Source organism: Kwoniella bestiolae, chromosome 1 (assembly GCF_000512585.2).
Source record: "Kwoniella bestiolae CBS 10118 chromosome 1, complete sequence".
NCBI classification, from domain to species: Eukaryota; Fungi; Basidiomycota; class Tremellomycetes; order Tremellales; family Cryptococcaceae; genus Kwoniella; species Kwoniella bestiolae.
The window spans coordinates 2,952,887-2,977,939 of record NC_089241.1 but is presented as its reverse complement, the minus strand read 5'-3'; the positions used below and the strand labels follow the sequence as shown (position 1 = coordinate 2,977,939).

General features: G+C 48.6%; 9 protein-coding genes across 9 annotated transcripts; 5 read left to right on the top strand and 4 right to left on the bottom strand.

Moving 5' to 3' along the window:
* Nucleotides 1-430: 430 nt before the first annotated feature.
* Nucleotides 431-2,070, top strand: I302_101130 (uncharacterized protein; the record flags this gene model as incomplete). The annotated part of the gene is made up of 7 exons (XM_065869221.1): nt 431-558; nt 624-726; nt 813-1,056; nt 1,140-1,283; nt 1,354-1,425; nt 1,557-1,810; nt 1,906-2,070. The coding sequence occupies 7 exons, from the start codon at nt 431-433 to the stop codon at nt 2,068-2,070; spliced, it is 1,110 nt and encodes a 369-aa protein (XP_065725293.1).
* A 198-nt stretch (nt 2,071-2,268) lies between these two features.
* I302_101129 (uncharacterized protein) lies at nt 2,269-3,373 on the bottom strand (the record flags this gene model as incomplete). Its single annotated transcript, XM_019191137.1, has 5 exons — nt 2,269-2,589; nt 2,672-2,964; nt 3,025-3,085; nt 3,160-3,249; nt 3,314-3,373. 5 exons carry the CDS (start codon nt 3,371-3,373, stop codon nt 2,269-2,271), a joined length of 825 nt encoding a protein of 274 aa, XP_019047885.1.
* Nucleotides 3,374-4,453: 1,080 nt separating this feature from the next.
* Nucleotides 4,454-10,159, top strand: I302_101128 (uncharacterized protein; the record flags this gene model as incomplete). The annotated part of the gene is made up of 13 exons (XM_065869220.1): nt 4,454-4,704; nt 4,770-5,260; nt 5,331-5,812; nt 5,910-6,799; nt 6,939-7,215; nt 7,308-7,448; nt 7,530-8,023; nt 8,108-8,177; nt 8,284-8,685; nt 8,781-8,875; nt 8,960-9,416; nt 9,528-10,021; nt 10,078-10,159. 13 exons carry the CDS (start codon nt 4,454-4,456, stop codon nt 10,157-10,159), a joined length of 4,626 nt encoding a protein of 1,541 aa, XP_065725292.1.
* A 198-nt stretch (nt 10,160-10,357) lies between these two features.
* Nucleotides 10,358-11,870, bottom strand: I302_101127 (uncharacterized protein; the record flags this gene model as incomplete). The annotated part of the gene is made up of 4 exons (XM_019191135.1): nt 10,358-11,077; nt 11,176-11,349; nt 11,471-11,647; nt 11,763-11,870. The coding sequence occupies 4 exons, from the start codon at nt 11,868-11,870 to the stop codon at nt 10,358-10,360; spliced, it is 1,179 nt and encodes a 392-aa protein (XP_019047883.1).
* A 684-nt stretch (nt 11,871-12,554) lies between these two features.
* Nucleotides 12,555-14,227, top strand: I302_101126 (uncharacterized protein; the record flags this gene model as incomplete). Its single annotated transcript, XM_019191134.1, has 5 exons — nt 12,555-12,701; nt 12,817-12,977; nt 13,066-13,370; nt 13,527-13,711; nt 13,886-14,227. The coding sequence occupies 5 exons, from the start codon at nt 12,555-12,557 to the stop codon at nt 14,225-14,227; spliced, it is 1,140 nt and encodes a 379-aa protein (XP_019047882.1).
* Nucleotides 14,228-14,395: 168 nt separating this feature from the next.
* On the bottom strand, nt 14,396-16,610 carry I302_101125 (uncharacterized protein; the record flags this gene model as incomplete). The annotated part of the gene is made up of 9 exons (XM_019191133.1): nt 14,396-14,614; nt 14,688-15,091; nt 15,146-15,219; nt 15,349-15,596; nt 15,700-15,743; nt 15,814-15,977; nt 16,069-16,204; nt 16,315-16,393; nt 16,491-16,610. The coding sequence occupies 9 exons, from the start codon at nt 16,608-16,610 to the stop codon at nt 14,396-14,398; spliced, it is 1,488 nt and encodes a 495-aa protein (XP_019047881.1).
* A 779-nt stretch (nt 16,611-17,389) lies between these two features.
* On the top strand, nt 17,390-19,177 carry I302_101124 (uncharacterized protein; the record flags this gene model as incomplete). The annotated part of the gene is made up of 9 exons (XM_065869219.1): nt 17,390-17,414; nt 17,505-17,640; nt 17,729-17,883; nt 17,950-17,993; nt 18,049-18,269; nt 18,349-18,446; nt 18,521-18,800; nt 18,872-18,929; nt 19,031-19,177. 9 exons carry the CDS (start codon nt 17,390-17,392, stop codon nt 19,175-19,177), a joined length of 1,164 nt encoding a protein of 387 aa, XP_065725291.1.
* A 207-nt stretch (nt 19,178-19,384) lies between these two features.
* Nucleotides 19,385-21,496, bottom strand: I302_101123 (uncharacterized protein; the record flags this gene model as incomplete). Its single annotated transcript, XM_019191131.2, has 8 exons — nt 19,385-19,661; nt 19,725-20,029; nt 20,145-20,510; nt 20,569-20,745; nt 20,820-20,985; nt 21,060-21,085; nt 21,149-21,244; nt 21,347-21,496. 8 exons carry the CDS (start codon nt 21,494-21,496, stop codon nt 19,385-19,387), a joined length of 1,563 nt encoding a protein of 520 aa, XP_019047879.2.
* Nucleotides 21,497-22,796: 1,300 nt separating this feature from the next.
* On the top strand, nt 22,797-24,938 carry I302_101122 (uncharacterized protein; the record flags this gene model as incomplete). Its single annotated transcript, XM_019191130.1, has 8 exons — nt 22,797-23,015; nt 23,078-23,173; nt 23,237-23,262; nt 23,320-23,485; nt 23,550-23,726; nt 23,808-24,176; nt 24,237-24,547; nt 24,647-24,938. The coding sequence occupies 8 exons, from the start codon at nt 22,797-22,799 to the stop codon at nt 24,936-24,938; spliced, it is 1,656 nt and encodes a 551-aa protein (XP_019047878.1).
* Nucleotides 24,939-25,053: the final 115 nt, after the last annotated feature.

The window sequence follows — 25,053 nt, the reverse complement described above, 5'->3', positions numbered from 1 at the left end:
AGGACGACAATTACAGATTTCTGAGCTAAAATGGGAGATGTTCATCTCGCCATTTATTCATATATTGGATGATCGGGATGAAAAATCATCGGAGAACACCGAGTTCGATGATAAGATATGATGTGATTGTTTTATAACTACGCTTGCCGGCGGTTGCGTTTGGGTTTTGGTCTTTGTCCTGATGTCGGCTTTGAGTCAGGCCGTTTCGGATTTGCTATTCTTGTAGTAGGACTTGGCGCTGTCAGAGTCGGACAAGATTGTGAAGAGTTTGATTCTGATGACTGCTACATTCAAATGAGATGACGATACCTGAAGGATCTCATCGAGCAAAGAAGAGGTCACGAATAGTTTGAATACCTGATAACAGCGACGATACATAAGCCTTCTCTACCATACAGACGCAGCTCATAGTCCTAGGCTTCAATTCCAGATGGCAGGTCGTAAACCCCCTTTAGACCCTTTGGTGCATAGTATAAAAGATCTCGAGCACTATGGTTCTCAGAACCTCTCATCGAAGTATGTAGATTATATCGCTGGAGGGTCGATGGACATGATCACGTGAGTGAGTGATCTGCTCGGCTTGCTGTGAGTTGAGGTTAAATTGAGCATGTACGTACTGGTAGCGTGAAAGACAATGTGGAGGAGTATAATCGATATAGACTGTTGCCTAGAGCCTTGAGGGATGTGAGGGATGTAGATACCTCGACCGAGTGTTATGGCTACAAGGTGAGATCAATTTCAACACTGAGCACTGAACTGGTCACTCCAGTCAAGTGAGGTATGAGTTAAATGTGCGTTGATTCATGACTTAGTCGAAATTCCCACTTGGCCTCTCCCCTACAGGATTTCACGTGATTGCTCACCCAGAGAAAGAGCTCGCGACCTCCCGAGCATCCTCCAAAGTAGGTGTACCGATGTGTCTCTCCAGTAGAGCTACCACCTCGATATCGGATGTAGTGTCTGAAGGGAATAGACATGGATGCATACCGTATTGTATGCAGATTTGCGTGATGAAGGATTACGAGGCCAATCTGTATGTCATGAGGAAAGCTGAGGGTGGGTAGAGTATGCTCCTTCTTCCAAATTAGCAATGTTCTGAAGTACTGAGCTGATATGGCCTGACGGCTTACGCCTCGTAGAAGCTGGATGTAAAGCCCTGTGGATCACGGTGGACCTACCCGTGACTGGTCGGAGACTTGGTGAATTGAAGTATGGGTTTGGCGTACCGCCTGGAGAGAAGATTGCGAATATGCCGGAGGGGTTTGATTATAGTGTTGGGTTTGGTGGGTCCATCGATCAATCTTTCAACGCTGTGTATCTCGATTATTGAGGTTTCTGTTTTTATGTATTTAGATCGCGAATTGACTTGGGAGAAGATCAAATGGTTCAAGGAGAATACAAAGATGGAGATATGGCTGAAAGGGAGTGAGTGATACAGCGACCCTTAGTGATATATCCTGATGTTATATTCCCTCCATGACTCGTATTCCCCGTGATTCCCTCCTGTAACCTAGGTCAATGTTTATGACTCGCTGATACTTAGACTCACCACCCAGTCATCCACCCCTCCGACGCAAAGCTGGCCCTTCAATACAATGTCAACGGAATAATCATATCCAACCATGGAGGTCGTCAGCTCGATTCTATACCCTCCACCTTATCAGCTTTACCTCGCATAGCAAAGACCGTCAAAGGTAGAATCCCCATCCATATCGATGGGGGAATAAGGAGGGGATCAGATATCTTCAAAGCTCTTGCGCTGGGGGCGGATTTTTGCTGGATCGGGAGAGCTGTCATGTGGGGTTTGGCTGTGAGTTCTCTTTGGCTTCAGTGAATGAGTGAAGGAGCGAGATTCCTCGTCAGATCAGACTGCAAGGGTGGGGCTGACTTCGAATATGGAGGTAGTACAAGGGCGAGGTTGGAGTGAAATTAGCTCTGGATCTGCTGTACGACGAGTTTTTGTCTACGATGATACTGGTCGGAGTCAATTGTATAAAGGATATAGGGAGACAACACCTGGCTTGGGTGAATGCGGATGGCTCGTTAAGGTATCTCGATGAGGAGGAGTAGACGCAGGTCAATTGTAAGGTGTGCACATCTGTGTTGGAGATGAAAGATAGTTATATGAACATATATGCATACATATGAATAGTCCGCGAACAGATTGAATATCATACTATGACGAGAAACTTTCTATTTGTTTTGTTGTTTATTGTTCTTTTACACAGGGGTCCGATCTCAATTTCCCTATATCCCTTTTGGATAAACCTACTCCTCATCCATCTCGAATAAAACTACTTCACCCACACCTTTCCCGGCATTCTCAATCGATACTTCCTCTCCCACTTTCCCACCAGTGATGAACACTCCATCACCTTCACCCAGCGTCGCTTCCTGTCCACCGCCGGTCACCTTGATCAGCGGACCTTTACCGTCTTTAGGAGCTGGTTTGGAGTTGTACCCTGACGATTGGACTAGCTGGACATAGAAGAGTTTATTGGGTTTACCATTAAGCGATGGGAGTAGTTTATGGGTTAAAGAGACCGAAGGGGAGATGAGGGATGAGAAGAAATGGACGGGTGCGTGGATCTAACAAGCAGACAGACGATAGTCAGCTTCGTCATCACACAAAATGACATGAGTAAGAAAATGGAGAGAAACCCGCACTCACCGGAGTCAGCCCCTCGCACTCCCTAACCTCCTCTACACCCTCATACCCCACCGGCGCGACCAGATGCGCGATCTTATCTTTCTTCTGCTCGTCTGTAAAATGTCGTGTGAAGTATTTAGGCTTCAATCCGCGTTGGTTGGGTAACGCCCAGATCTGCAGGAAATGGACCCCCTCAGTCTTGTGGTCGTTGTACTCTGAGTGAGCTATCCCCGTTCCACCAGAGGTCATCTGGATATCCCCTCGGACCATTGTCTCGACGTTGCCCATGGTGTCTTTGTGGGATAGCTGGCCGCCTAAGTTTGAGGGTTAGTACGTTTCATATCTTACGGAGAGTGGAATGGGAAGGTACTTACTTAAGATGTAGGAGAAGATCTCGGCTTCTCGATGAGGGTGGGTCGGGAAGCCTTGTCCAGGCTATAACGGATATGGGACTCATATCAGTATATGGTTATATTTCTGATTACGAAAGAGGAGTAGAGTAGACTCACCGCCACTCGATCTTCGTTGATTACTCTCAACGCACCAAAATTCTCGTATCGCGGGTCATAGTAGGAGGCGAAAGAGAAGGTGTGGAAGGTCTACAAGTCGCCATACTACTGGTCAGTACTTTGCTTTCAAACTCGGTTGTAGACTATGACTCACCTTCAACCACCCATGATCTGCTGCACCTCTCTCTTCACTTGGTCTATACTTGAACTGCATATTCGCGGTTGGTCTAGTCGTAGAGAGGTGTCGAATGGTCTGTGAAGTGATAGGCTTGAGATAGCTCTTAATTGTGCTGGTAGATAGTAAACTCGAAATGATGATTGCTATAACTGCGAGAAGCAGCGATTTGACACTAAGATTGAAAGAGGGAATGATGGATGATTGCGATTGTTGTTGTTTGAAAAGAGGCAAGAGAAAGATTCAATGTTGAGAAGTAGTCCTTTTATACCTTGTAGTCGACTTTGAGATCGGGCATGGAGATACAAGTATGCGTGAGTACGATATATCGATGAGAAGGATTAGTAAATCTCTCGGAATGATTTGTGGAGATTCAAAGAGTGAGATCCGACGGAAGAGAGATAAGGAATTACCGGAATAGGAAGGTGATTTCCCACTGATTGGTTAGCATTCAAGTGAGATTAGATCATCTCTGTGGAAGTCGCTCTTTGAGAAGACGCCGTACTAGCCATGCGAGATATGTAGATGGGACGAGCACCTTCCAGGCTGCTCTCGAGCTTTGGTCTAATAGGACGGAAGGGAGCCACTCAAGCGCTGCTCCCTGTGGAAGCATCGGCCGGCAATCCTCGACGTCGAGATGTGAACTAGTCATGTAAGGAGTTGGCTCTCCCCACATCAATCGATGTATCTGGACGCAGCGCTCCTAAGTCCACAATTGCTCGAATCGAGCCCATTATAAGATTCTCTAGATCCTCCCCATTCGCTTGAAGTTTCGTTCTCTTCCCCATGCTGTGCCTATTCCTGTTTCCCACGTTACTCTACTGTGAGTGGATGATCTTCCAGGTACGGTTACAGGGTATATCAAAATATACTCGTATACACGCGAATAGGATTTATTACCAAACGCGTAGTGTAAACAATCAACGAGAAGAAAATAAACTCATGGTTGGTGCATGGTGCATTAATACACATACATACACACTTTGATTCTGCACGGTCGCATATACACATTCAGCACAGCAAAAGGAAGAGGCATTCATACAACACACTCTCACATAGTCATCCACTCACACTCTTTTGTACTATTGTCTACACCCAAAAATCACACCCTGCTGCACAATGCAGGCCCACCGCAACGGACCCACTCCTCCTCCATTACCCCGTAACCCATCAAGAAGCCTCTCAACGTCGACAGTCTCAACCGTGCAGACGAACTACACCAAAGAATCCGGTCTGATGCCTCCCTCACCTGTCGGAGGGGCGCCCCTGGCTTCTCCAGTCAGTCTCAATGGTAGACAGCCAAGTTATGGCTTCGGTACAAGTGGTGATGAGCTGGACAAGTTGGGGTATATGTATTCGTTACGTGTAGCGTGGGTTTGTCTCTACAACAAGTTTCTACCGAGTGCTGTAGCTGATACTCAATCCTCGTACGTAGCGTGCTGCACCACCATCTGTCTCACCCCCCACCACCACCCATGACCCACCGAGCATCCGTAGCATCGGCTTTCTCACTGCACCACACTCCCCCACCACCTGTCCCACCTATGCCATCCCCTCCTTTACACGGTACTTCACCTAACGGCTCACGACTCACATTCTCAACCTTCTCTCCTCCTCCTGGATCTGCTCAGGCGCCGGTCACACCTGAGATGGGGAGCACACCCACTCTATCCGGTACGACCCCCTCGCCAGGTGGTAGAAGGAAATCATCAGGTTTCGGATTGAGTTTAGGTAGGAACAAATCGGATGATGGACAATCTGTCAAATTACCAAAGGAGTTCTTGCTCGAGTTCTGGGGTATACTGGCTAATGAGGATGGTGATGCCGTGTGGAAATCTACCACTGCTAGTTTCCTGGGACTGATCAAGAAGGGTACGAAGACTCCCAGTGGATTGAACCTCAGAGAGGTGCCTACGTTGCTTGAGGGTGGGTTTATACATTCTGTCTGATTTAATGAGTGGGTGAGGGATGATAGCTAATCAATCACCTGACGTAGCATTTACCCAATCGATCCTACCCTCTGGACCAGGCTCAACGCCCGCACACATCCATCAATCGCATCTCCTCCAATTACTCTACAACTCCCTCCCACGTTCGTCCTTCTTTTCACCACTGGCCAAACCCCAGACAGAGAAAGACCGCGACTTCCTATTCAGGCTGAGAGCAGAGGTCCAATCGTACATGCTTGCTCCGTCCCCTAATCCAGAGCTCGACTCGAGCTCAAGCGCAATGTCCATGACGCCCACTACGCCTACCTCCCCCAATGCTCCTCCATTAAATGTCAGACGCAAATCATCGGGTATAGGTTTAGGTAGGATATCGACCCATTCACAAGATTCCATTAAAAGGAAACCCAGTCCGATATGGGATGGGGATGTGAATGAGATGGTCGATACGGTGGGACAAGTCTGGGGGGTCAGGAAAGATATTTTGGATAGGGATGTGGTGGATATAAAACGAAGTGGGGTGTTGGAGCAGGTAAATACGATTTCTTATTTTGATCCCTTTTTTCTCGTTCCCTCTTTGAGATGAAAGCGAGACATTGATGGACGATGGATTCTTCGACCTGCTACAGATGTACATGTCAGACCTCAAACGAGCGATGACAGCCATGTCCTCACAACCGCCCCCCTTGACCCCATCCCAGAAATCTCGTCAAGCCCAACTATCCCAGTCCATCGCCAACTTGCTCAAAGATTTCCCAGACCTCGCCACGCCAGGTTCGCCCAATGATTTCTCCTCCAATCCTCCCTTCTCGCCCACTTCATCTCGCTCATTCGGTGGGGAGTCCTCCCAACCCTCTTTCTTCGTCCCTCCCAGATCCGTCGAGGTGTTCGGTAGACTCGCCACTAGGTCCGTGGAGGTCGTAGGGCACAGTACCAAGTCGCGTGATCTCCTCGAGAGATGTAGGGATATATGGGGTATAGCCTCGAGGAGAGAGAAGGAAAAGGAGCTGGAAGTTACCCTCAAGAGATGGGGAGATAGTATCGGTACGAAGGATGAGGTGAATTACGCGAAGAGCATTGCGGAATCAGTCAAATTGATGTCGTACGGTATCAGGCCTGGCGATCCTTTATCCCCCATTCTCTCTGAACTGTTATCTACCTTACTTTCCCTGTTGACTACATCGTTACCTACCATCTTCCCTACCACCGCTAATCCCCCTCCATCCCCTCCTCCCTCCTTATTGATCATATTCAATGCTGCTCCGGAGCTGTTCGAGGCTCAGCCTCATTGTCAGAGGATCATCGATAATGCCTCGGACGAACTCAAGGGCGCAGCGATAGGTGAATATGTCCAGGCTGTCGAGTATTTGACTGGCGGGGTGGGTCAGCAGGATGATGGGTTGAGGACAGTGGGGAGTAATGGGAAAGATAAGTTGGTGGAGGGGTTTGAGAATGTTGCGAAGTGGATTTTGAAGGAGGTTGGCGATGTGAAGAGGGTTTGGGGCAAGGGGGTGGGTAGGTGAGTGCTCACTCGTTCATTGGAGCATGAATCATTGATTCTACTTCGTCTATCTGTCATACTCATAGTGACTCTTGATATGGTCGCTCGTCTACATCTTGACCAGGAAATGAGCTGACCACCATTCATCCCACCACAGGACCCTCAATCCATCCGCCATCATCATTTCCCGCCAACTGCCCCTCTTCCTCGCCGAGCTGCAAGTCATCGACAAACCCCGAGGAGTCGCTTCGGACATATTCAGCTTGTATGACACCACCGGTAAATTGCTTGATCTATGGGACGACCTCTGCCCCAAGCAGGAACATGGCTTCGAGCTTGATGCGTTCTTTGAGCCTCACGTGATGGCTTGGTTGAAGGATACGGAGACTAGTCAGGTACATGATTGGGTTAGTAGGGCTGTGGGGATGGACAGTGTGAGTCAGATTATTCTGATAATACTTCACGAATCATCAGTGTTTCATGGCAAGTGCGATACTGGGCGCTGACTCTTGTTCATCGACTACAGTGGGTCCCAGAAGGTGAAAACAAACACTCACAATCCGTCATCGACCTTTTCGAGTTCATCCGATCATCTGCTCAGGTCATCTTGCACGACTTACCATTGTCAGAGTACAAACGAGCGGTATTCCTGATTGACTATTCCAAGGTGAGTAGTGGCTATCAAAGCAGCTTGTGCCTCGTCTGAGAAGCAGCTTACTGACGTCAATTTCCTCGATTCTTCACCCAGACTGTCTCCCTCGCAGTCTCAACCTACGCCACGACCGTCCTCGCCCTCTTCCAACACGATATCAACCCCGCAAAAGTATCTACCCCAACCTCCGAGATCCAGAACAAACTGGGTAGCAAGGCCGGCAGCTGGTTGGCAAAGGGACAACAAGCGGTGAAGAATCTGGAGAAGAAGAAAGTCGATGGTTTCGCTGTACCCCCCGCGGCATGTGTGAAACTCACCGACATGTCCGCTGCGAAGCAGTCCCTCGAGGATCTCATGTACGCCATGGAGGCTGAAGATACCGCTCGGATCGTCAAGTCTCATAAGAGCACGAACGCGGCGAACGATAAGACCTCGAGACACGTCTTCACAGTTACTATCCTCCGCGGGGAGAACTTGCTGGGCAGGGGCGGTACAAAGGCCGCCGATGGGTTTGTGGTGGTCAGTGATAGGGAGACGGGAGAGAGGTTGATCAAGACTAGGACGGTTCTGGGTGCTGAGGATCCGAGGTGGTGAGTTGAGTCAGATCAGCGCGATAGAGACCTGCTCTTTGGGAAGAAGGCAATAAGCTGACGGTGATTGTGGTGAATCCATAGGGAACAATCATTCGAAATATCCGTAGCATCCATCAAGCTCCTCGAGTTGACCGCCTTCGACCGACAACTAGTAGGCAAACATGACTTGATAGGCGGAGCGTCGTTCAAGCTTGATCCTCGTCTTTCGCCGAACACCCCACGAGAGATATTGTCCTACCTCTCACCACATCCAACAGGGAGGTATCATCCACATAAGGATCTCAATGGAGGGAGGCGAGAAGAACGACGTGGCGTATCATCTTTCCATCGCTTCGCGGGCGTTGGATAGGTCGCAGAAGGATATGTCTAGAGAGTTGATCGATAGGATGTCAGAGTATATTAGGTCTCAGCTTAGTTCGAACACTTTGAATAATCTGACGAAGCCGCTTAAGGATAAGAAGAAGGCTAAGACGGTGTTGAGTGATGGGGATATCGAGGGGAGTCTGGGACGACCGTCCTCGCCCTCTTCCAACACGATATCAACCCCGCAAAAGTATCTACTGCTGAACCTCCGATTATCTCAACGATGGTTTCGCTGTACCCCCCGCGGCATGTGTGAAACTCACCGACATGTCCGCTGCGAAGCGTCAGGATCTCATGTACGCCATGGAGGCTGAAGATACCGCTCGGATCGTCAAGTCTCATAAGAGCACGAACGCGGCGAACGATAAGACCTCGAGACACGTCTTCACAGTTACTATCCTCCGCGGGGAGAACTTGCTGGGCAGGGGCGGTACAAAGGCCGCCGATCAAGACTAGGACGGTTCTGGGTGCTGAGGATCCGAGGTGGTGAGTTGAGTCAGATCAGCGCGATAGAGACCTGCTCTTTGGGAAGAAGGCAATAAGCTGACGGTGATTGTGGTGAATCCATAGGGAACAATCATTCGAAATATCCGTAGCATCCATCAAGCTCCTCGAGTTGACCGCCTTCGACCGACAACTAGTAGGCAAACATGACTTGATAGGCGGAGCGTCGTTCAAGCTTGATCCTCGTCTTTTCGCCGAACACCCCACGAGAGATATTGTCCTACCTCTCACCACATCCAACAGGGGAGGTATCATCCACATAAGGATCTCAATGGAGGGAGGCGAGAAGAACGACGTGGCGTATCATCTTTCCATCGCTTCGCGGGCGTTGGATAGGTCGCAGAAGGATATGTCTAGAGAGTTGATCGATAGGATGTCAGAGTATATTAGGTCTCAGCTTAGTTCGAACACTTTGAATAATCTGACGAAGCCGCTTAAGGATAAGAAGAAGGCTAAGACGGTGTTGAGTGATGGGGATATCGAGGGGAGTCTGGGAGGGTTGTTTGATTATCTCAACGAGAATGTGAGTTGGCCATGTCCACTCTTTCGGTCTCCTCTAAGCTGTACAAGTCCTCAATCAACCCGATCGCCAATATCACTCTCGCATCTGCTGACTCTCCTCTCGTGCACTCAGTTCTCAGTCTTCTCAGTGACGCTCAACCACTCCACCCGACTCACCCTGATGTTATCGTTGTGGCGCCGAATCATCGACATCCTCATCTCGCTCTTGGTCCCTCCACTAAGTGATAAACCATACCACGGTCCCACCCTAGGTTCGTCCGAGATCGACGTAGTCTTCAAATGGCTCGGAATGCTCAAATCATTCTTCAACGCCTCGGAGGGAGGGGTGGAACATGGCGTTCCCATTGTCAAACTCCAATCGGGCAATTACAAGGATCTGATCATGCTGGGTCAGTACCTTGATTTACCTACGCCCACTCTGAAAGATAGGACCAGTGCGGCTGTCAAAGTTGCTAGTAAACATGCTGCTTCAACATCGACAGCAGGAGGAGGGTTGGTAGGTGGATTTAGATCGTTGAGGGTGGATAGTGCGATTGAAGAAGACGAAGGGACGGGTAATGAAGGTGAGAGGATGGCTGAGATTCTACTGAGAATCGCTAGGACAAGGTGAGTTTGGTTCTATCCCATTGAGGGTTTGAAGTGACGCTGACTACGTGGATTAGACCTGATATGGGTGAATTTCTGTCGCACGAGATTGGACTGCTGAATAGAGGTAGAGTGGAGAAACAGGCTGGTGTGATGTGATTTTTACATTATCTATAGATGATTCGGTTTGTTCGACGTAAAGTACTTGAAGTACGTTATGACCCATACAATCATGAATGTATACATTATAATCTATGTCCCTAGTCAATTCGATTCATATCATTTCGTGAATATTTCGTTTCGTTATATACAAACATGATCTCTCCTTCCTCTTCACTCATCCACCCATCCCTATTTCTACCCCTCAATCTCCCTCTTCCTACCTTCGATCAAACCCCTCAAAGTCGCCAGACCCTTCAACACCCCCTGATCAGGCCCCTCACCCTGGGCCAACCATGTATGAGCAAAATCAATCATCTTGACTCTCACAGGGGGGCATTTCCTCGCTGCTCTCGCCTCCTCATCCTCCTCGTCTTCATCTTCTTCTGACTCATCGTCGTCGGAGGGATTCGACCCATCATCTGAGAATGCTGATCTCTCCTCTCCCTCCGCATGCGCAGCTTTAAGCTTATTCAACTCGTACCTATCTGACGCTTCGGTGAGTTTCTCCGGGTCCCCTTCGTATACTATCAATAATGATCCGCCCACAAATCGGATCTCAAGCTCGCTAAGTACGGAGACCAGCCGATCGATCTCTTCTAGGATTATATTTAGAACCTTGACGAGCAAGGTGGAAGGTATGGAATGATCTTTGTATGTCTGGCCTTCTGAGGGGACGGAAGTGGAGTTGGAAGCTGTTATGGGTGTTGGTGGGATACCTCCGCTTGTATCCACTGAGACCGCAGGAGCACCTTCGACGGATCTGTCGGCGGGTGGGGTTGGAGGCAAGAGGGATGCGATGCTGTCGCTTGAAGAGGGGAAGAACCGCACCATGCCTTCTGGGAGTTGGGCGGGTTTGATGGACTTGCCGAATGATTTGGGAGTTAGGATGTAGCTTTGAGTGGGGGCGTGCCATGTCTACGTGGGTTTGTGTTATCATGCAAATATTAGTCTAGGTCTCTTCCCTGGGATGTGGTGTGTGGGGTTGTGGATACCATGAGGATGATGAAACCCACTGTACACCCCGTAAACCTAATTCCTAACTCGTGCGTCGTGGTCTCCCTGGCCTGCTTGTCCATCCTCTGCTTCTTCTCCTCGCTCGCATCGGGGTCGTAGAGGACTGTACCCAGTTTCACGTCGAGGATGGAGGGGTGGGTGAATGCGTAGGAGAGGTTCTCGAGGACTACGGACTAACAGCATGAAGTAGTATTAGCACGGACCCTTGTACAGCGAAGTTATTTCGATGCACTGGATAGGAAGTGTGTCACGATGATGTGTCATGATGTGTGAGATTAGTGGACATGAGCTCACCTCTGGCACCTCTTCTTTCCCCTCCAGCCTCTGGACATCCCCTGCGGACGATAATTGACCTTCCAACCTCAATGTACCGAGGAACTTGGGTACGAAGGGCTTGAGTCTTCGGATAGGATCCTCTCGGTCGGATGAGTTGAGGGTTTGGTAGAATGCTATTTCCCGAGCTAGAGCGGGCTGTGTAGTTGGGAGATGTCAGCTATCTTTGAGCGAATGTTCGACATCATACGCCTGATCACTAGTAGTGATGGGATATAAGGGCTGAAGTAGCGCTATGACCCGCATGACCCACCTTGATGACCAGTGATCCCGATGCATCTGACATGACCCCATCGTGTCCTGCTACTTGGTTTGCGAGGGGTGTTCTGTCTGTGAGTGAGAGCGAGGGCGAGGGTGTCATGGTGAGGGCTGGTGCTGGATCTGAGGAGTTGAAGTGAGGAAGCAAGAGGTTGATGATGAGGGTGATGAATGGAATCTACATATGATATAAGTTATACATATACGTTGTAGCACATCGCATTGTCCTGTTGTCTTGGCTCTGTGCTGTATCAGGAAATTGGAATTTGATCCCGGCGGTAAGCTGATAATGACACGTGAATGTGTACTATGTATATGATACACATACATATCATAGCTTGCATCGCATCAGATAGTATGAGTGAGTACCGTGCTATGCATACTTTGCATCGTACACCTCTCTGCATACGCCGGTTCAAGCAAGGGTACTGCTTAGTGAGGATATGGATATCAGATCGAAATTGATACCGTCGTCAAAAGAGAGAGAGAGCGAGAGCGGGAGCCAAAGAGAGAAAAGATCTACCGCTCTCGTCATTTATAAGGCTATTCTCCTTGTTTACAACTGCGCAACCCTTTGTATACTACTCAACATTTAAGCGCCAAGACTTGCGACTTCGCTAGTGACATCCCAATCGAAACATCAGTGAAAAAAGCTGTTCAATCGTCCATATCAAATATCATACTACATATCTATAACATTCAGTACATGGCATCATACAATCAAGATACATAGAGCAGACAATCATCAAACGCAGATAAGGATACGGCCATAGTACCCCTCCCCAAGATGCCCTCCTTCTTTTCCAAGACGAAATCAGCTACTACCCCTAGAGGAGGTCGCGTGACAGGCGATAACAATACTTCAGCAAAGTCAAGACGACTAAGGATCTTTCTCAGTTATGCGCCTGATTGGGCATTGACCATAGTCTTATGGGTGAGTGCGGCTCTGCTCAACCAACATCAGGTTACTGGCTGCTACCGTGCATCTGGATGGGATGCAGAGGGAATCTCAGATTCTGTATGATGCACTAACCGTTGTCATGCTACAGGGCGTATTCTACCTCCTCGACAAGGTCAATGGCTATAGGCGTTTATTCGATGTCACCGATACCTCTTTAGCCCATCCTCATGCTGATCCTGAGAGAGTACCAGTCTGGTTATTGGGTGTATTGTGCGGTGCAGTGCCAGCCGTTATCATCATCATGACCGCGTGAGTAGACCCACGCTGTTCAACATGACATCCACAGGACTCCATATATAAGAGACTCTCGCTGATACGGTCCATCCGCCGTGCGCAGAGCAATAAGACGCACCTTCTGGGACGCCCAATCCGGACTCCTAGGCCTCATCCTAGGCTTAGGCCTCGTAGCGACCTTCACAAACATCGTGAAAATCACCGTTGGACGACCCCGACCAGATTTCTTCGCTCGGTGTATCCTGCCCGAAGACCTCACTCAGAACCCCCTGCATGGATTGACCTCTTGGACGGTGTGTACTCAGACGGATGACTCGCAGCTGCAGGAAGGGTTCCGAAGCTTCCCAAGTGGACATGCTAGTTTTGCTTGGTCGGGGATGTGGTATCTGATCCTATACTTGGCGGCGAGTGAGTAGAACGTTCTTCAAATGAAAGCGATACAATCAATCTTGATCGTCTTTCATTCTGATTTACCTGGTTATGATTTGACTTGATCTTGCTCGAGATGCTTTGGGATGAAATGGAGATAGAGCAACTACTGATCCCTTCCATTGGTGCTCGTAGAAATGCGAATAAACAACCGTACAGGATACACCTACAAATCGTGGCTTCTCCTCGCTCCGTTATCCTGCGCTTCGTTAATCACCATCTCCCGAACGATGGATTACAGACATCACGCCACGGATGTGATTGCTGGTAGTTTGATTGGAATCGCTGGGGCGTGGTATGCTTATAGGCAGTATTATCCTGTGAGTGGATGATCGCCATCCAGACCAGATTCATCCTTTTGTCCCCTGCCTTACCTTAAATGATCCTTTGCTCTCCCGTTGGTCGTTTATACTGTCATTCCGACTTCGACTCGCTTTCCTCCAAATTCGTCATTGTACCTCGCGTCCCATGCTAACTACTGTCTCACTCACCAGCCAATCTCCTCACCCCAATCTTACAAACCTTACTCCCCCCGAATCCCCAAGGACGAAGAGATCCCCTTGCATCATCGCCCCAATCGGTCTAGTACCGAACACATGCTGAATGGTAGAAATTCCATGGCGGTAGAGAGGATATCGCATCATCATACCAGCGATAATTCCGATAATACGCTCAATGGACAACAACCTTTGAATCCTAATAGTAATAGTAACGGTGGGAGACAGGGTTGGTCGACCGTGGACATTGGTGATAGGACTGCGTATGGGGATGGGGCGGAGGATGATCATGGAGAGGCGAAGGAGACTGTACCGAGGCCTGTTGAGCGGAGTGTATAGTCAAGTGTAGTGGATGGCAATTGAGTGTTCTGTGTAGATAGTAGTAAATCCATGATACACGCATATATGCTGCTTGGGAATGTAGATATCCTGTACGAATTCAAGGTATACATGATCTATGGATTATATCGCGCGCAACTTGATTTGCTCACACGTACAAGATACGTACTATGCAGGACCCCCTCGATTTAGATCGCTGTTCCCCGTGACGACCCGTGTAATTGGTAACAGCGGAACATTCTCTTTACTTGCTATGGCCGGTCCGAGTATCGGTGAACCAGGATTAGTAGTGACATTCAAGACGGTCGGGTTTGATCGTGGACGCTGATTGTCGCCCTTGCTAAGGATGTACGAGACAAGCAGCATGTACAATTGCCACAATCCGCCCTGTGTCACTTTGCAGTCAGCTATTTGATGTCATCACAAGCAGAAAGGTCAGCAGAAATGGGAGTCTACTCACCCAGATAGAGAATGTCAGACCAATCACCGAGACCAACCACGAAGCCAACCCCTTGGATCTAGTGATATGACAAGGAAACGCAGTGGCAATCGAGCGATTAGCGACGGTGAGCGCAGAGTAAGTCCGATTGGAAATGTATGGATCGATGATTGTTCTTGATAACATCATCTGAGCGCTATGCAGGTCGTACTCTCCCAGTTGGATCGTCGAGTTGACGAATGTATCTGAGTCATGAATATATTGATGCAGCGATGTCTCGTTGAGGAAGACATTGTCGACTACTTTACCTAGATCGGAATTGACGGTAGATAAGAATGCAGATATGAAGTTTGAGAAGGGAACGACTATGTCTTGGTCGATAACTGGATCATTCCCATAGTTGCTACCGCTGTATGAGGATGTATCTGTGTAATGGGGAAAGGTATGAATCAAAACGAAACTTCGAGTTACTTACTCACCACCCATGGTGATTTCCTCGGGATTGGATAAAATCATATTATCGATGGAGCACCAGTGCGTTCCATTGCGCGGCCTTCGATATGGGTTCGACACAGTCCAAGGTCAGTTCCACGTTTTGCTACTGTGTTCCGCTAAAACTACCTTGTGGGAAGGGCATCCTCCCTCGCCTGTAAAGTGCAGGAGAAACGGAGCAACTACTCACCTACAGCCAGCAAGATCGCCACCCAACCTTGACCATCTACCAGTGCCATTGATCTTTTTATATCCTCCTGTATTTTCCTTAGAGTAGAGGGGACTTGCGAACAGCTTTCCCACCCTATAGACAAGATCCATCGCCAGATCATTCAAAAATGGTGGAGATCTAGTCGCTCCATTATGTGTGACTCCGGGGATAAAGGTGTACGATGTGCTGAGTACCGCGGGCCACGGGGTGGGACACCCCACCTGCGCCTATGAGCATATCAACCACAAAACACAAGTAAGCATTATGAGATGGAGATGGGGTCATGTCTTCTCCTCGGGCGGGAGCGTCGGGAGATGAGTCTGAACGTACCGTGAAGGTGACGACCGTCGATCGAACGTCGATGATGAATGAGACTATGGATGTGGATCAGAGAATAGCTTGATAAGCTACGATGCCACAAGTTGTCTAAACGATCGTACGCACCCTGAGACACCTCACAAACACCCAGCATACTTCCCTTGTACCCCACACTACTATATGCTGGTGCGCCCGGATCCTCCGAATCCTCCGGTACGTTGTACCTTACGATGGTATACGATAGTCTTCTGTACATCCCATTCGTCTGAACCGTCGATCCTGCATTGAAACTATGGCGAAACGGCAGCCCCCGTCAGAAAAGCGTTTAGTCAGCTACTGTGTTGTGGGGAAGACTGTGGTTGGAACGTCTCGGTTGCTCACATGACAGGCTCACACAGTTTCCCCCTCTGTCGCTCAATGACACTGTTAGGTAACATTGGGGTGTACCAATGTCTGTCATCCGTTCGGTTAAAATCCCGATCGAACACATAATAAGGCTCGAAACCAGCGGTGGCGGCTAAAGTGAGAAGATACGTTAGTCAATTTCTGAACCCTCAATACGATACCCCCCTCAAGCTACCGAACGCCGGAACTGGGATAGGAGATATAAACAAGGAGGAAACACACCTGCCCATAGAGCGATGATCACAAGAGCTAGGAAAGCGACGATGACGGATGTTATGTGAAAGACCGGGGGGTAAGGTATCTGCGAAAGTCGGTAGATAGGTCAGCTTCGGCTCAGAGGAAGCAACACAAAGACGGTGACGGTAGAAACTCATCGGGACACGATGGAACGGACTCACTGTCTCTGATAGGTTATATGACAGAAGCTTGAATCTGTCTGACCTTGCTGTTTTGCTCGTGCCTGACAAAGAAGGCCGAATAGATGGTGTAGGCGATGATGGGTATGGTGAGGATGACATGCTGGGTGGAACAGTTGCTGATATGCGTTACTAAAATATCAAGAGGATATACAGTGTATGTGTGATGTATTGGTGTACAGTATGAGCAGTGGGCAGTGGCAGTTTCATGAGGATGAGTCGGGAAGAAGAAGAAGAAGAGGCAGAGGTATAACATAACTGATGTTGATGGTCGAAGATGGTGTGCATGTTTGTGTGTGTTTTGTGTTATTCGGAATATCAATCGTATCAACGCACGGTGGACCGTGCACCTCCTTTGAAACAGATCTCATTCACTTTATATTCTGCACCGCTTTGATCCATAAATTGATGGTGGTAACGCCGAGAGTGATGACGATGGTGATCAACGTCATTTCAATCACAGCGAAATGGCGGACTCGCTTAAAGTACTTGCTTTGCTGGATGCCAAGCTGACAAACTCATCCGCTTTACTGATTGTTTTGCTGTGCTATACTCATGGATTTGATACTTACATGTTGCGACAGATTTTCCTGCATTGTGCAACACTCATTATTGGCTGTTGATCCGCAGATACAGGTCAGATCAACAAGATGTCCAGCCAGAATCTACCTTCTTCGATCACTCCCACCCCAAGTAGGAAAGGAAAAGGGACGAGCAATATCAAGTGGAAGCTACTATCCTACAACCTCTCAAAAACGGCAAGTATGAATCTGACACAATCACAAACCAACAAACTGATTTTGAGCGATATCGTCATACTCGAATAGATCCCTTTCCCGCCAATATTCCATATACTCTCAATCATCTTGGCCATACTAGCCATGGTCATCATCGCATTTTGGGCAGGTGAGTCATTCCGATCTGATGTTTTCACTATTATCGCTTCTTAGCTCACTGGGAAATCTGACGATCACTGACACCCTTCTCTACTCACAGCTGCAACCGTCGGATTCGAGCCCTACACAACATTCGATTCCAACTTCAACCGTACAGACGATCATCACTGGTATACACCCTTATTACCTGACAGCGTCGTCGAAGGGCAAAAGGGAAAGCTTTGTGAGCCTGTCATGTGGGTTCGATGATATCAGAGACTCTTCTTTTCTGTTAATAGCACTGCGTTGTGGCACGTTTGAGCTGACGAGATACGTACACCCAAGATTCAATACGGGTTCTACTATCCAGACCAATGGTATTTTCAGGTTACTTTCGTACACTATCACCGCCTACGATATGGACGGGATGAAGAATGCGCCAAATCATACGGTAGCAGAATACAAGGGGAGTATATTGAGCGATTGTATAGTTGTCAGCGGTAAGCAATATCTGCTACTGAATTGCTTATATGAGAACTGGGCTAATCATCATTGGTCCGAGATAGTCACATTAACAGTCCGAGTGAGACCTGGTACAGTGGTGACCGAGGTAATTTGGCAGTGAGTCAGATGTGTAGAAAACTGACCATCCGCATCTCTGCCAGGCAAAGATCCGTTGCCCTCCCCCATGGCCCGCACTGCTCTCCACTTCCTACTCTTTCGACCCAGGCGTATCGACCTCCACGGTGGGCGAATCCTCAGCATACTTTGATGTCTTCTGGTGGCTCGGTAATCTAGGTGTCGATCTAGCATATAGAATTGGGGAGGTATTGGAGGGTGGGAACTATACGATGTTGAGTGCGGATCTGGTCAATCCAATCACTCTGTCAGTGGCTTGTTCTCTCATAACACCAGGAGATTTTTGCTCGTTGGCTAATCTTGCTGAATGATTCCACATATTGTAGGTTCACCTCGGTCGGTCAAAACTATACGATCCTCACTGAACCGCCATTATCATTGATCTCGCTGATACTTTCAAACCCAGAAGAATCAAGCTGGAATGGCGAGTCCATCTGTCCTGCTGCGTTGAGCATAGTCCGTTGACTTACCTCTACTCAAACTTTCATACCATCGTAGCAACCTCTTCCGCCTCTGGCGACATCTTCGATACCCCGCCTCTAATCTATACCGACCTTATCATCCCCATGTCCAACTACATCTCCGCGTTCCTCGGCCTGATCTACTCGGATCTAGGTATCCTTCAGAATAACATATACGTTAATCAGACCTCGCTCCAACAGCTCATCCATACGAACGACACCCTCGTCAACTCAAGTATCTTACGAGACAAGGACCTGTACTATGCCAACCAGATGCTGGATCCGGAGAATGGGTATAGGATAGATCCCTTCGAAGGGTACAATACGCTTCGTTTACTGTCCTTCCTGATCGGGCTGTCGCTACGAGCTACCTGTGTCATGTGACTAGAGGGAAGAACGCGGCGGGGTGGATTGTGGGTGTTGTCGGTCTGACTTTTTCCATCTGGGTGAGTTTATTCTTGCATCCCGTATCCATCTGCGCTGGGGTAAAATAATTCTTTCTGCTTGGATCGTGCTGATCTTGCCTTTTCACATACATATCTCACAGGCAGGCCTATGGCAGCTTTACATGTTGGTCGTATCGTATTTTGCCGGAAGGAAGGACGAGAGGTGCAAGTTGGCCAGTACTGGTCCGATGCTACCTACCAGGCAGGGGAGTACGGGTAGTCAACTGACTAGGAGAGGGACTTTGTGATCGTAAAGTAGGGTCGTTGTGATTCTACAGAAATCCGAAGGCGGCTTTCGTTTTGCACTGGTGTTAGAACGAACAGATTATGCATTATCCCAATCTGTTGAGATTCTGCGACTGTGCCATGAGCATCCACCACCTGCCCATGCATTCAGTCTACCTTCGAGATACACGAAGCTCCGATCACGACCGGGATACAGTACTTGATCACTGTCAGACGACAGCAATCACATCCCCTTGTTTCTCCTCCGCCTCCGCCTTGTTATTCTTGAAGAAAACCAGCACGAGCATCGCGTTCAAAAGCAACCAGCCAAACACGAACCACCACGAGGCTTGCACATTATGGAAATTCCCAATATCACCTTCCTCCAACGTCAACAGCCCCGCCTGGATAGATAGACCTATCACAGCTCCGATCTGAAGTGATACCTGGAGCAATGCGCCCGCTACGCCCGACATTGACGGTGGCGAGGAGGTCATGACGGTTATACTAAATTCTCGATCACTCATATCAGCGCTCGCTCTAGATATGATGCAATACAGTATGACTCACTTGATACCTAGGAATACGATCATGGCACTTGCACTGCCTACGAACAGCGATGGGAAATAATACTTCCAATAACCTCCTTGATAGATTTCTCCGTGAGAGTAGATTATGGGTATGTATACCACTGCGCACACTATCAGACCGGGGGCTATGATCCACCTGTATGATTTGACTCGGGCTAGGAGGGGAGGTACGAGCAGGGCGACCAATACTGCTGCCACGCCCGAGGGGAGGATACGTAGTGCGGCGATGATGGGGAGTTCGTTGAAGATCGTGAGGAAGCGTTCTACCAAGACGAGTTGGTTTAGCTGTTTTAGCCAATTAGCGACTATTGTATTTCATACCAAAGCGTTGTATAAAGAGGATGGACTTAACCATGAGAGGTTTGAAGGGAGACAAATCAAAACGAAAACACCGACTCACATTCCACCAGCTATACACCACCAACGCCACGAAAATCATCAGCGGCATATTGAGTATCCTCCAGAAACTTGGCGGTACGAGCGCATAACCCTCAGGCAGCCTTGATTCCCATATGAAAAATCCGACAAACAACGGCCAAGAAAGTAAGAACGGCACAAGGAACTTTGCCGTGCGGAATCCGTAGGACGCTCCCAGGGTTAGACCCAAGATCAATAAGATGATTGCAAATAACATGGTCAAGGTGCCGATAATGTCCAGTCGCTTGAGTTTGTCTCGTGCGGAGGATGATGAATGGCCTTCGCCCTTGATTCTTGGGATTAGAGATAGAGCGAGGAGAGAGAATGGTATGCAGATGATAGTTATCATCTATAAGGCTGGGCAGTCAGTCTTGCAAGATACCTCGTAAGTATGCAGGACGACCCACCCTGAAAAACCACCTCCAAGGTCCCATCTGACCTTGGGCGGTGATAAACCCAAACAACCCCGCTATGATCAGCCCCGTACCATTCGCTATAGCCCCGCTGAGGCCGAACAGAGTCAGCGCAAGGTGCAGTTCGGATGGCTCGAAGATCGTCAAGATCAGTCTGAATGCCGAGGGTATCTGCGAGGTGGCCCACGCTATCAGCAACGCAAACCTAATGGGGGAAGAAGGATGAGGTTTGAGGTCTGACCCACCGTACCTGCTCCGGCTATTCCTGCCAGGGCTCTCAGGAAGAAGAAAGCGTATTGGTCGGTCATGAATGAGATGATCAGGCTGAGAATTCCAAGGATCAAGAAGCTGATTGCAAAGACTGGTTTTGCAGAGTAAAGATCCGATACCCGTCCGAAAAATAATAGAAATCTGAATGGGATGATCAGGTTGGGATCAGCCATTCGCACGTTCCAGAAAGGCTTGTGAACTAGATCAATACTCACGCTGAGAAGGTTACTATGTAAGAGTTCTGTTAGCCATTTCTCGTCAGCTGATAGGCCATGGTACAAACGCAGCCAAGCTGGGTACTCACCACGATCCACGTCGAAGCTTCGTACTGGATCTCGAGATCCACAGATATCGGATGGGTGAAGATGAACAGACCCGAAACGGATGCTAGGTCCAAGTACTGTATCCCGGGTTATCCCATGTCAGTTTGGCAGCTTACGTTTCAAGCCATGAGCTATGAACAGACCTAAGGATGGAAGCGCATTAGATGCATTGGACTTACCTGAGCTACACTGAAGATCAATAGAAGACACCATTTCCTCGTCTGCGATAATCCGATGGCAACTCTGGCTTCTGCAAGCTCAGACAGATCATCGCCTGCGTCTGGCCGCCTGTCTACAGAGCATGAGGATGAGTCTTTTGTGATGGCCATGTCGACTTTTCCAGTTGGATGGACCATAGCTGCTTAGGATAAGTGGTATCTGAAGCTGCGTATGACAGTGTGTTCGATGTACAGGACCATATGCCTATACCTCGCCTCATCTTATACCTTGACTCCATCCTGCACCCTCTCGTCGTTGTGAGCTGGCCTGTCTCAGTCGAGCAATTCATCAATAAGCGCATTTGTGGAGGTGCGCTCTATTTCGTGCTATGTTCGGTATCTTCGCTCTGAGAGTGGAGGGAAACTGATAAGATTGGTAAGGTAATCTCGGTTCAAGCGAGATCGCCAACAGATCTGCCGGCTTTGGGTGCAGATCTGGAATCGTGAGTGACGCCACATATCTTTTGATGTTCCAGAGAAAATGAAAGATAGGTGGAGGATGAAGGATCGCTTACCAAGCAGTGTTTAACCATTCAACTTACCTCCACTTTGATTGATGTCACTCTATCAATATGTACAGCGCATTAGTGATACCCATGAATGTCTCCAGGTCATTGGGTAGCAAGATGCGTCTAGATGGCTTGCGATCCTTCTTCGCCCGTCCTTGTTGCTTCCACAATGTTTGCTTCAGTCCAGAGAACGATTCGAGTCAGGTGATCATGGTCGATCGACATGCCTATTACCAGGAGGAATTCTTCGCCAGGGGTGAGGATCATTAGGATTGGTTGTGATGACTTTGCATCTGTTCTTAGCATAAGCATGGCATGCACCGGACATGGCCACCATGCCTTCACGTTCACAAGCTTCTTTTGACAAGCCCAATGAGTGCATATATGCGCGAGCTTGTGGATATACACAGGACAGAGCTTGTCATTTGTAATAGGTGTTCCGGAGTTTGATGGATCTCCGTAAAACATTAATCCGCGGGTTGCATTCAACGATTACCAATGAGTTCCCCTCCACTGTTGTGCCCATCGCAAGCTTATCAATGTTTTGACCCTTTTCCGACGAGAACTATCAATCACATACAGTACGATCATGTCGAGATCCCTTGCTCTCTGCTAACATCTCTGCAGAGACAGTTGACCTTGAAACGATGAGAAAGCATAGTTACCTCCACAAGGCACTGACAGGATTATCAATGACTTTGCATCGGGAAACGGACGTCTGAGTAGGTTCTCACAAGTCGCCCAGGCGTACATATATATATAGACCTGGGTATGATTGTGGGATGAACGTTTCTGTCTTCTCAGATGAACAGCATAATAAATACTTAACTTGTATCAATCGTCATTTATATACTTACTAACACAGAGAAACCAAGTCTATCGACCGATAATTGATATTAAACATGACTCAACTCAATCTCTCTAACCCTCCTATCCCACGCCACGATTCAACTGGTTCCGAAGCTACCTTGACGGTAACCCCTCCACCACTCGACAAACCTGCCGACTTGAACAAAGTTACCTTTGCTCCTGAGAAGAACAAGGAAGTGGGTGCGAGGCCAACGGTGAAACTCAGTCCGAGTAGGAAATGGGGTTTATTGGCTATCTTCAGCGTGGCTCAGGTGAGTGCCCCCAGCTTCCTCACGAGAGTGGTAGCTGATGAGATGTCGTCAAACTATCATAGTACCTTGACATCGCGGCTGTCGCTGGGTTGTTCATCTTCACCGATCCAATTGCTAAAGACCTAGGAATCTTGTATGAGTCTTCTACCTGGATCGTTGTGAGTTGTATCCTCTCTGGTCGATCGAGGAATGAGTAACTGACTGATGTATTACTGATCTAGACAGCATACATTGTCACTTTCTCTTCGTACGTCATACTCGACCTGAATCGTCCCAGGTCCCGAACTAACACGAACCAAAACAGCTTCCTAATGTTCTTCGGTCGAGTATCGGACCTGTTCTCCGCCAAACCAGTGTTCACCTATAGTTTCCTTTTTCTCGGTCTCATCAACCTGATCATATCGTTCATGACCAATCAGTACGCCTTCTTCGTGTTCAGAGCTCTGGCAGGTGTGGCCGGTGCAGGCACGGTAAGTATACACACGTTTCACAAGATCCCGTCCTGTATTGGCTAATCCATGTGATCATCCATAGATCCCCTCCGCATTCAGACTGATCGTATCGATCTTTGAACCTGAAGAGTTGAACGTGGCATTGACGATCTTTGGGTTAAGTGCGCCAGTCGCGAACGGTACAGGTCTGATCATTGCTGGGTTGTTCGGGTTCATCACTGAGGGAGGTCAAATGGCCGCTTGGAGGTGGTTCTTCCGGGTGAGTTATCGCTCTACCTCATACAACCAGTTACGCTTTCTCTGGCAGAAGTCGCTGATCATGGTCTTCCCTTCCACATAGATGTTCACTATTATCTGCGTACCCTTCTCCATCCTCGCTCTGGGTCTCGTACCAAAAATCAAAGGCGAACATTCCTCGCTGTGCAACTCCAAAAAAGAGAAATTCAAGCGACTAGACATCATCGGTACCCTCGCCATGCTATTTGGCATCATTTCGATCATCCTCGGCTTGACACTCGGCGCTTCGTACGGGTTCAAATCTGCCAAATTCCTTGTACCCTTTCTACTTTCTTGGCCTCTGTTTGTAGGATTCTTCATCTGGGAATCTAGATTACCCGAGGGATACGCTTTGATCCCTTCGTCTTTCTGGAAAATCAGGAATATGGGTCTTATTATGGGTATTGCGCTGGGCGGGTACACATGGTGGAACGTAGGTGGATCTCTGTTATACAACATTGAAGAGGTAGCCAAAGCTGACTTTGCGCCTTAGAACTACCAACTAGTCATGGTCGAACGGTTTTTATCGGTCTTTGACGAATCTCCCATCATCGCCGCCGTCAGACTATTGCCCTCCGGTCTTGCCGCAGTGACTGTAGCGGCCATCATGCCGCATCTCCTGACAAGATACAAAATCACCTCGTTCAGATGGGTCATAGTTCTTGGCACTGTCCTCAGCGCGTCCACCTACCTCTTGTTGATCTACTCCAAGGGGGAGATATACGATAATAATTATTGGAGGTGGATCTTCCCGGCGATGATATTGGGGAGTGGTAGTGCTATGGCTGTGTTCCTGGGCACCAAGTGAGTTGGCGGCCTTTACACTTTACTTCTTCATGTATACGCATTTGAACGTTCACCCCAAGCAGCAGAGCTGACGTAAATTCTGGTATTGTCCTACAGTCTCACAGTCATGACCTCCGTCTCACCCTCGATGTCAGGCGTGGCAGGTGCGACCCTCCAAGTAGCCTTCCAAGTGGGTGGGGTCGTCGGTCTATCCGTCCAGGCGGGCTTCCTCACATACCATGAAGGGAGTTTGGCGAATTTCTCTAATGTCCAAGCGTCCTTCTGGTTCGAATTTGGGTGGTTGATGCTCAACGCTCTGGTGGTGTTGATTTTCTATAGGAGAAAGGGGGATGTGAAGGATCTGGAAGATGGAGTGGAGGGGGAGACGGTAGGGCCTGTGGTGATATGAACTTTGAGCGGGTGATATCCTTCAGGATGCAAGGTTGGCGGTAGTCGGTGCCAGATGGGTTGATTTACCCGCCCAGAACTCTAGTAAGAACTGTATCTTTGATTCATCCCAAGAT